Source organism: Capsicum annuum, chromosome 9 (genome assembly GCF_002878395.1).
Source record: "Capsicum annuum cultivar UCD-10X-F1 chromosome 9, UCD10Xv1.1, whole genome shotgun sequence".
Classification (NCBI taxonomy): domain Eukaryota; kingdom Viridiplantae; phylum Streptophyta; class Magnoliopsida; order Solanales; family Solanaceae; genus Capsicum; species Capsicum annuum.
Genome location: NC_061119.1, coordinates 14,811,797 through 14,823,010, shown reverse-complemented (window position 1 = coordinate 14,823,010; position 11,214 = coordinate 14,811,797). Strand labels below are relative to the sequence as shown.

Below are 11,214 nucleotides of genomic sequence, written 5' to 3'. Positions count from 1 at the left end.
ACATATATTATTTAAAAATGAGACAAAATTATTTTAAATCACAACAATTAAGAATTTAATATGTATATATATATATAATCTAATTAACTATCGAGATTTTGTCCGTGTCACATAAATTGAGACACAAATAGTATTCATATTATTGAAACAATATGTAAAACATATTATAAATCACATAATTAAAATTTTAAAAATTTATAAATAGAAAATATTTAGAAAATTTCTAAATTATACCAATGTCACTTAAATTGAATAGAAGAAAAAGTATTATATAATACAACAATTAAAAATTTAAATTATTGTAATGCTTGATTATCTAAATTCTATTTGTATCACATAAATTAATATTAAAAAATAATATATATTGTGTCCGTGCTAGCACGGGCTATCAATATCTAGTATATATATAAGTATGTAATATAAAAGTGTGAAAAGAAAAAAAATAAAGTAATTATTGAGAGATCAAATAATTTATCACTGTCATTAATCTTTTGTAAATACATAATATAGTGATTTATTAAATACTCAATTTTATGTATTTAATTTAGTGAGAAACTTCCCTCGCTATATTGGAAAAAAAAAATTATAAAGTAATACTATATATCATATCGAGGGACTCCTTGGATAACTTCTATTACATTTTTATTTATGTTTTAATTAATAAATCATTGGTACCAACCAAAAAAATAGTAATAATTATATTTAAATTTTTTAAAATATTAATTTAGTTTTTATTATTTAGCGAGAGAGAGTACCTCGCTATAGTAAATTTATAATCAATTTTTTATCATCACCATAATTTAGTGAGGGACATCCCTCTTTACCTTCTAAGAAAAATTAATAATTAAAATATTTGACTTACGCGAGCGACAACATTGCAAAGTCCCTTGCAATAGCGATATATATTTTGTCCCTCGCTAACCTTGACAGCTAATAGCCAAGTTTTTAGTAGTATTTTTTAGTACACTTTTCTTTTTTAAGTGTGATGTCATTTTTCCCTTCATTTTTCATTTACACTTTTAACTTAAACCCACATTTCTATCGTTCTTAATATCTTATCCTTAATACTGATTATTTATAGGAGCATATATAATCTGCATACACCAATAAGGAAACTTAATATGAATCTCCAAATTCTTCAAACATATATGTTTGTTTCTTAGAGAAAAGAAGCTATAACGATACTGCTCGCTCGGTCTATCTTTATTTATCTACTTATATCCATTTTAAGAAATAATAAATAATAAGATAATTTTATTGTATCACCATTTAATAATTTAATATAGTAAATATAATGCATTAAAAAATGTATTAAGTAATGAATAGTATTTAATAGCAATGATAAAAATGATAAATTATTCATTAATTTTTTAAACTATTGCTGAATATCTATTTTTAATACAATGAAAAAGTAAAAAATGAAGGTGATCGTACTTCTCTGACTTATTAGTTATGAGCATCTCTCCGTCTAAAATAATGCTTAACTGAGATTTTGAATTCCAAAACCTTGGCTTTACTATGCGTAGAATTACAAAATAATTAATCGAATACTATGAAATGTACTCTTATCGCCCATTAAAACACGGAAAAGAAACTTTGTGCAATTTATACACCTTTTAATATGAATCATATTTCATGTATGATACATAATTACATGAGATATATAACAAAAAGAGATTAAACAACTATAGTTTTTTCTTCACCGCAATCCTGATGGTGTTGTACGTGATGGCGATGACTCAACTGACGATGAACTTCCTGATTCAACTGGCCCAAAGAACAAATCGGACAAGTGATGTCCTACATCTTCCGGAGAAAATCTAATCACATGACTAGAATGTCTCTCTTTTAGTATCGTATCTCTATGTTTATTGTAGAACTCTCTATAAACAGGAAGTATTTTCCTCGCGATGGACACTTTCAAATCATCACGGAGCTTACTATTTGGTACGACGCACACAGATTGCTTCCGATGAACTTGCTCGAATGCCGAGTTGAATCTCTTGAAAACCTCCTTCACTTGTTGTGGAGTCATCGAGGCGTTCGGATCATGCTGGAGGGATTCAACAACATGGCTCCATCCTAACCGTTCATAATTTAACGCAAACTTTCTGATTTTTCCCTCTTGTTTTGATATCCAATTTTCACCTAACAAATACTTGAGATTCGATGAACGGACTTTTACGACGATGTACTGGAGATTGTTAGCTAAGAAGAGGTACGCAAGGGACACTTCCTTGTAGTGCTTCGCTTTGGTATCGAGTTTACAAAAAAGAATTAGAATCAACCATGCAAATCGGAGTGAGATCGCCGGTGCCGGAGACTCATCGGAATCAGCAATACCAAAGTATGATTCCGGCAATGAACCTTTAGCCGGAGGAAGAGATTCTCCCAGGATATCTGAGAGTACGTTGCTGTAATCGGCAAGTAAAATGATGTAATTCATTGCGTCAATGACAAGAGGATGGATTCCCCCACCAGCAATTATGGTCTTTGATGATTCCTTCAGTAGAGAAATTTCGAACTCAGACAATGCCGTCCTTATAGACTCGCCGAGCTTGACGAGTGATGTCAATGCTTGAGATCGAAGAACGGATTCTGAATCAAAGGAAAATGTAGCTTCAATGTCAGCCCAGTGTTCGACAATGGAAGTGTACATATCGAGTAGACGGAACACTTTTTCTGGTGACTTCTTACTGTTTTTCACTACAATTTCTGGGAAACTGAAGAGAGTCATGGCTCCATCTTTTGAAATTTCAGTAAAACATGACTCTCTGATTGCATCATTGGATGCGAATACGTAATCGGAGAGAATCCTCTCTCCGTTGAACAATATTTTCATGGCTACATCGACCGCGTTAAGCCAATCCTTAATCTTCATATCCATAACTTCCCAACGCATTTTATGAACTTGCGATGAACTCATCAATTTCTCGACACCGAGTCTATAAATAGCTTCATCAATGATAGATTTACGCATAACTTTGTAAATCTTCAAGCACTCTAACGTATAGCCAGTAGAGATCATGCACTCAGCTATTAATCTCAAATCTGCCATTACAACATTAGAAAAATCCTCAACTTCAGAAATAGATTCACCGGCAATTGCTACACGTTCATCATCATTATCCTCAACATCAAACTCAGAAGTACTCGATAGTGTACTTATAGAAGTACGTGAAGACACAGTAGATATAGATTCAGGATCCAAATGAGCTCTATTTATTGATAGAATCTGATAAAACTCCTTCTGGAGTCTCTTCATCGCAATTTGTATCAGAGATTGAGCACGAACAAGCTTATCAGATCGCGAATTCTCAGTTGCATGAAAATGCATCGCCTTATGTAAATTGTTCACAACCTTGATGAAATCCTTGGCTTCTTTTCTGTTCTCGTAGAACAGAGAAGTCACCTTAGCGAAAGTAGTAGTGTGAGGATCCCATTTCGTGATCATCGGCTCCGCCATCTCAATAGTCCGATCGATCACTGCTTCTGAAAAACTTGGCCGTGAAGGAGAATAGAATTGTGAAGTAGATGGAGAAGTACTATCAAGTGTTGGATGTTTAGGAGAAAACCAATTAAGAGTTCTCATGCCTTTTCTCGGCATCGTGTTATTATCTGTATCGAACTTATACGTTTCAAATGCGAGAGTGAAATTATCAAAATTTGTGTATTTTGGATTATGATTTTTGGATGAAGAAGGAAGAATTATAATGTCTTTTCATGGGGTAAGAAGGGGTATATATAGAGGCAAAATGAGAGGGGTGCAAATAGTATTGGACTCTTTTGAGTCAGAAATATACACACACGGAGGAATATTAGTTAGGAGTTTGAATATTATTATAATTCACACGTTGCTTTAACAACAAGAAGTTTTGAATTATTCATATATTCACATTTATATATATAGTTTTCCTGTTGCTTATAAGATATAAAATGTCCTAATTCAATGTATTTAAGTTTAAGATATCGAAATGATCTAGAAATTACCTTAACTTGGAATATATTTATACGCTAAAACAAAAGAGCTGGATAAATAAATAATTCAATAGGAATTTCACCGAGTGAAATCTACAAAGGTGTTTTTAGAGGAAATAGGCAAAAAAAAAAAAAAGGTTACGTACTCTATAGTATAATATACTTCGTGGGCTTTGACTTTTGACATTTTAAATTTTAATCATCAATTTGAGATGCTGAAAAAAATAATTATGTAAGAATGAGATATTTATTTTGCCATATGATCCAATGAATCAAAGTCAATGATATGTCTTGATATTAAATAGCATATTTTTCATATCGTACCTGCATTAGAAATAGTTTTTCATTCCTCTACTTATATTCGTTCTGAAATATTTCACTTTTCTTCTTCTTTTTCTTATTTTTTTTTTTTCATGTGAGAAAAGTTGTCTTAAATTTATATCACTCAAAATGTTGTTCAAGTTGGCCGTTTGATATACATTATGTGCCAAACAAATTGGAGCTTAATAAATTTCTTATTTCTCTTTCAAATTTTGTGCAGCTTATTTTACTGCAATATTTTGTCATACTATTAAGCTAAGAATAAATAAAGATTATAAAATAAGGAAAGGGTGGATTATGTTAATACGTGTAATTAACAATAGTAATTACTTGAAAATGACACATACAAATGATAATTATTTTCATGATCTTGGGGCATTAAGAGTACAGGAATATAGTCTTTTTCCTTCTTCTGAAAATAAGAAAAAAGTCAACAGCAGCTTTCTTTTCCAATAACGTAAGCCCATATATATCTAAGGAAAAAAACAAAAGTTACAAATAAGGCATGACGAGATATGCTTATCATATCATATATACTGTTATACTCCTGCTAGTAATTTAATTTAAAATTTTCTCTTTCACTCTTAATGAAACTTACTTTTAATCACATATATAATCAAATTATTAAAATTTATTTTATATCATAAATTTTAAAAGCCTTTTATTTTTTAAAATTATATATCAAGTTAAATAATATTACATTGATTGAAATTAAAAAAAATATCTGATAAAAATTATTGAATTCACGTAATCCTCGTCGATGCATCACGAGTTTCACAAAGGGAGATGCATATATACATTGCAAATAAACAAAAACATTCATCTAACTAAGTCGTTATGCCAGCTGGATATTAGCAGTTAGCAAAATACACCCATTTTGACTATAAGTAGTTTTTTTTAGTTAATAAAGATTAATTATTTATCAGCTCCATATCTATGACTCCTTTCTTAATTTCTTATACTTTTAGTATTAGTAGTAGAAGAAATGAAATTGGTATAGGAGAGTTTGCTCGTTTCGTATTCAAATATTTGCTCAACGTGTATTATTTTCGTACAGAAATTTTTTCGTAAATAATGACCATATATGAAGAAGTATTGAATAAATGAAAATTGTTTATAATGTTTTATTCGACATCTCTGGCTTAGTAATTAGTCTGAATAGTATCACATCGTGTTAAGAGTATTTTTAGTATTTTAATTGAACAATTGATATTAGAGACAATTATTCGACAAGAAAAGAATAGAGATGGTGGAGCGATGGGATACGTGGAGCCCGACTTACTTCCTTTGTCCGTTTGTGGACCTTGCTTATCAGAGACGAACCCAGAATTTGAAGATAGCGGGTGCACCATTATCTTTAACATAGACATATCAATTATCAACTACATAATTTGACATACAACTCTGTCAAACTTAAAAATTGCAAAACAATTACTAGTAAAGTATAAATTTCAAAATGATCAAATATCATTAATTTAGTACTAATATAACAAAAGAAAATCATCCTTTCATACTAGACATCGATGCGTTTTTATATTCTGAAAATGGTCAATGATTGACTCGTTGCTTATATTTATAAATATATTCTTCTCAATGTAATAAATTTACCGTATGTTGTCATCAATAGCCACAAAATTATGAAGGAAAAAGATAGATTGTAGGAATGGGAGAAAGAAAAATTTGTTTGGAGGGACTTTTGGATTTGGGAAAAATATTTAGGATTGGGGGTGGGTGGGTTGAGAATATTGAATACGGGTATTGGGGAATTATATTAATATTTATTTTTAAATTAAGGTTGGGCCAGCTGAGCTGGAACATGTAAAGGGTAAAAAAAGCTTAAAAATTAGAGCACCCACGCAGGAATTGTATGAGCGACATTAGCTTCCAAAGGAAGCTTAAAGCTTAGTGTCAAATCAATGCACCCAAACAAGTTTTGCTATTAAGGATGCACAACTTAATATATTAACGTAATTAGGATATCTATATATATATAATTTTTTTAAAAAAGTTACCGGGTGTATGTGCTCCCTCACGGTGCCACATGGATCCGCATCTGTTGCTTATACTTTCAGCCGTAGCTACGAAGATACATATACAAAAAGAAAAACAATGAATTTTGTTGGTCATAAATACTAGATAGGTGTTATTTAGATGTGATGATGACAGAGGTGGACTTGGTTCAAAAAGTAAATACATATTGATACAACATCTCATATTGATTAATATTACCCCGCTAAGATTATATTTAAATTGTTTTGGCCCACATATATATAAATATACCCCAATAAAAATTTTCTTTATGTCTTATCAGTTATCATTAGTATTTGGCTTTTCAAACGAATAATATGGCACTATTACTATTCAACTAATAGGACCCCAAGATCAATATAATCATGTCATGGAAAGCGCAAGCACCAAATTAAATTAATATGAAATGGCTTACCTCATCTTGATTATCAGTTATCACCCCAACATTCTAGTTATTAACTGAAATTTTCTTGCTTGCTTCCTTTTTGGTTAGTTACATATTAAAGTTATTTAATTTTCTTTGCTTTTTCAATCGTTGTTCTTAATGGTCTTAGATTTGTTGTGATTGGTGTGCTTTACCTTGTTCTTCTAGATGTTATTATAACTCATGGATATATTTACATCTGTCATTACTTTTATTTTATTAATCATTATGATTGCTCTATAAGAGCCTAGTACTGTTGGAAGACCAAATAAAGTCGCTTAAAAAAATTCATCTAATGTGGAAGCCCTCCACCCCAGTCAACCGATTTTGAATGACATTCCTCTTCCTCTAAGCACTATCTAGCCAAATGTTACTTGTTAAAACACTATCTAGCTAGGTTATATCTCTTAAACAATGATAACTGAAAGAATAATTAAATAATACTCAATCCGAAGTTGGTCCTGTTGGAGAACAATGATAAAACAATAATAACAATATTAATTAACTGTTAACACAATAAAATAATAATAGTAATATTAGCAGTAAAATAATAATACTTCAATAATAATATTATAATTAATATAATAACAGTAACAATGATATAATTATTTATTGACAAATTAATAATATTGAATATTAAACAATATTAAATAAAAGGTACTGAATATTAAATTAAAATTACTGCAATATTATTCTAAGTGATGTATTAATTATACTTGAGTCGTGCTAGACACGGTCTTAAGAAACTATTTTAGCAGTGTGAAATGTTTTCTCAGGATTAAATAAGCACTTCCTTGATTAATTAGAGGAAATTCTGAGTTAAATAAGTTTTTCCTAATTAACCAGAGGATACAAAAATCAACAAAATTATTAATATAAATACCAACAAGTTAATATAGATGGTGATATAATTAATAGAGCACTTTTTGTTAAATATTTCTATTTCTATTATATATAAGTGAAAAGATTGGGAACTACTATTTTGTCCTATCTAAAGATTAAGGTAAATAAATACCTCAATCAACATACAAAATATCTACTAAGTCTATTTCCACGCGTCTCCCTTCTTCACCGTTGAAAACATCTCCCAAATTTATATTTTCTCTTACCCTTAAAGCAATAGAGCTCCGTAAATTGGGGAAAATTAGGAATCTTCATTTCACCTCCTTAACTTCTGGTAAATTCTTGTTTGAAATATATATTACTGTTGTGATATTGTTAATTTTTAGTGAATTTATTTGCAAAAAAAAGAGAAATAGGTCCAAAAATTACAGATCTTGCTCTTTCTTTTTAATTTCTATATATTGGTTAATTCATGTGTGAAGTCTATGTTACTGTCAAGATCTGACCTAATTAACTGCACAAATTAAACTGATAAAAAACAATCGAATTCGGAGAAAGTTTCGTCTTTTTTGATTTCAGCAACAGAATTACAAATTTGACAACTAAAGGAAAATGAAATTGGAATTCGCCATGGTTGAGCTCCAAGCTGAACTGATAAGAAGAAGAAGAAGAAAAAGAAATCAGTAGGGAGAGAGAGAGAAATCCAGAGAGAATTTTAAGGGAGAGGAAAGAGGGGAAAGGTAGTTAGGTTACCAGATTTCTATTTCTGCCCCTTTCTCTCTCCTCGTGGCCTTTTATAGACACACAAGCTGCCACATCGACTGATCTTGGCCTTTAATCCATTTAATGATCTTTTAATCTGAACCGTTCATTTATTCCTCTAACTACCTTCAACCAACCTAATCGTAAGGTCATAACATTTTCCCTCCGCTTGCAAAACAGCCTTGTCCTCAAGGCTGAGAATCAAATCCAGGAAACTTGGACTTGAGAAAAGAATAATCCTCCCAAGTGGCATCTTCAAGAGCCAAATTAGATCACTGCACCAGCACACGAACACCAGCACTATTTTCCTATTGCACCAGTTGTCGCTGCAAAATCTTCACAGGATGCACTAGAAATTGCCCATCCATGCTAGTAGGTGGTAATGCAGTTTGAACCACAACATCCTTGCCTACTTTCTTCTTTAAAAGTGATACATGGAAAACAGGATGAACTCGCAAAGTAGGGGGTAAAGCAAGCCAGTAAGCTACTGGTCCCACCTTGGTAAGCACGTGATAAGGGCCATAAAACTTGGTACACAACTTCAAGTTTTTCCTCAGGGCCAAGGACGACTGCCTATATGGCTAAAGCTTAAGGAACACCCAGTCACCCACCCGAAACTCTCTTTCAGTCCGTTTTCAATCCGCAAACATCTTCATTCTCTCTTGAGCCTTAGAGAGATTATCACTAAGCAGCTGATGCATCTGCTGCCTTTTCATTACCAAATCTTTAGCAGCAGGTACAGTAGTAATCAAAAGAAGGCCTAGGGAAAGTTGTGGTGGCGTGTAACCATAAAGAGCCTCACATGGAGTGCACTGCAGACTACTATGAAAATTGGTGTTATACCACCATTCAGATAAATGCAACCATTGTTTCCAGTGAACAGGTTGATGAGAAGTCATGCATCTCAAGTAGTTCTTTATACACTGATTCACCCTTTCTGTTTGGCCATCACTTTGAGGGTGATATGCAGAACTAAAATGTAGTTGAGTACCCAAAAACTTGAATAGAGCTTGCCAGAAATTGCTCAGAAAAATCTTATCTCTATCAGAGACAGTGGATTTAGGCAATCCATGGAGGGTGTGTATCCTTTTCATGAATTTATCTGCAACAATACTAGCTGTAAATGGATGAACAAGAGAAATGAAATAGGCAAACTTAGACCTTCTATCCACCACTACATAAATCACTTCCTTACGCTAAGATTTGGGAAGGCCCTCAATGAAATCCATACTCACATGTCTCCACAGCTGATCAGGAATAGGTAAAGGTTGCAGCAGGCCAGGATATGGTATATTCTCAGTCTTGCACCTTTGACATACATTTCAATTTGCAATAATTTGGATTACTATCTGCTTCATGTTGGGCTAGTAAAAAACCTAAGACAACCTCTTGAGTGTTCCTAGTTGACCTAAATGACCGCCCAAAGGAGAAGCATGAAAAATCTTGATTAATTTTTCTCTGAGAGCACTAGAACTTCCCACAACTATCTTACTCTACCTTCTTAAAACACCAGCTGAATACTGGTATAAGTGAGGTCTAATAGTAGCAGTAGTCACCTCAGCTATGATCGTGGTTATCATGGGGTCATCTATATAGCTATCACTGAGATCCTCCATTGAGGGACCACAATAGTAATAGCATTAAGGGATTCAGGGATAGTATCTTGTGCTCTAAACTGTCTAGAGAGGGCATCCACCACTCTGTTTATAGCTCTTTTTTTATACTGAACTTCAAAGTCTAAGCCTAAAAGCTTAGTGAGACCCTTTTGTTGAATAGCAGTAGTAACTCTTTGTTCTAGAAGATATTTAAGGCTGAAATGGTCAGTCCTCACAACAAAATGCCCAAACTACATGTAGTGTCTCCACTTATCTACTGCATTCAACAAGGCCATGTGCTCTTTCTCATATATTGATCTGCCTCTGTGCTTAGGAGCAATAACCTTACTAAGATAGGCCAAAGGTCTTCCCTGCTGCATTAACACAACTCTTATACCAGATTGACTAGCATCAGTTTCCACTATGAAAACCTGAGTGTAGTCAGGAAGATCAAGCACATTAGTATAGGACATAGCAACTTTAAGTGCCTCAAAGGCTTGGTCAGCTTCAATAGTCCAGTGAAAGACATCCTTCTTAAGAAGATTATGCAAGGGTCTATATATGCTACCATAGCCCTGCACATACTTTCTATAGTATCCTGTCAAGCCTAAAAAACCTCTAAGAGCCTTAGCTGTAGTAGGTTTGGGCCATTCTTTTATAGTATTTATTTTATTAGGGTCGGTGGACACCCCTTCCGCAGTAATGATATGACCAAGGTATTCCACTCTAGCCTAACCAAATGAATACTTAGTTTTATTAGCATATAAGGTGTGCTCATGCATCACCTAAAACACTGTCTCGAGATGAATCAAATGGTCTTCCAAAGACCTGCTGTAGATAAGAATATCATCAAAGAACACCAAAACAAATTTCCTTAGGTAAGCTTGAAAAACCTGATTCATAAGAGGTTGAAATGTGGTAGGGGCATTAGTAAGACCAAAGGGCATGACTTTGAACTCATAGTGACCTATATGTGTTCTAAATACTATTTTGAACACATCCTCAACCTTCATCCTGATCTGGTGATAACCAGCTCTGAGATCAATTTTTGAAAAAAAAAATTACAGACCCTTGTAAGTCATCCAGTAAATCATCTATTATAGGAATAGGATACTTATCCTTTATTGTGATTTCATTCAAACCCCTGTAGTCTACACAAAACCTCCAAGAGCCATCTTTTTTCTTTACTAATAGTGCTGGGGATGAGAAGGGTGATTGACTATGTTGTATAATTCCATTATTCAGCATCTCAGCTACTTGTCT

At 32.7% G+C, this 11,214-nt stretch overlaps 1 protein-coding gene across 1 annotated transcript; it reads right to left on the bottom strand.

Moving 5' to 3' along the window:
- Positions 1–1,548: 1,548 nt before the first annotated feature.
- Positions 1,549–3,727, bottom strand: LOC107843022 (exocyst complex component EXO70H1-like). Its single transcript, XM_047396720.1, has one exon. The coding sequence runs from the start codon at positions 3,605–3,607 to the stop codon at positions 1,700–1,702; it is 1,908 nt and encodes a 635-aa protein (XP_047252676.1). The 5' UTR covers positions 3,608–3,727; the 3' UTR covers positions 1,549–1,699.
- Positions 3,728–11,214: the final 7,487 nt, after the last annotated feature.

Excerpts from the sequence above, each read along its gene's own strand:
- LOC107843022 (XM_047396720.1), bottom strand. The coding sequence starts at position 3,607 with ATGCCGAGAAAAGGCATGAGAACTCTTAATTGGTTTTCTCCTAAACAT.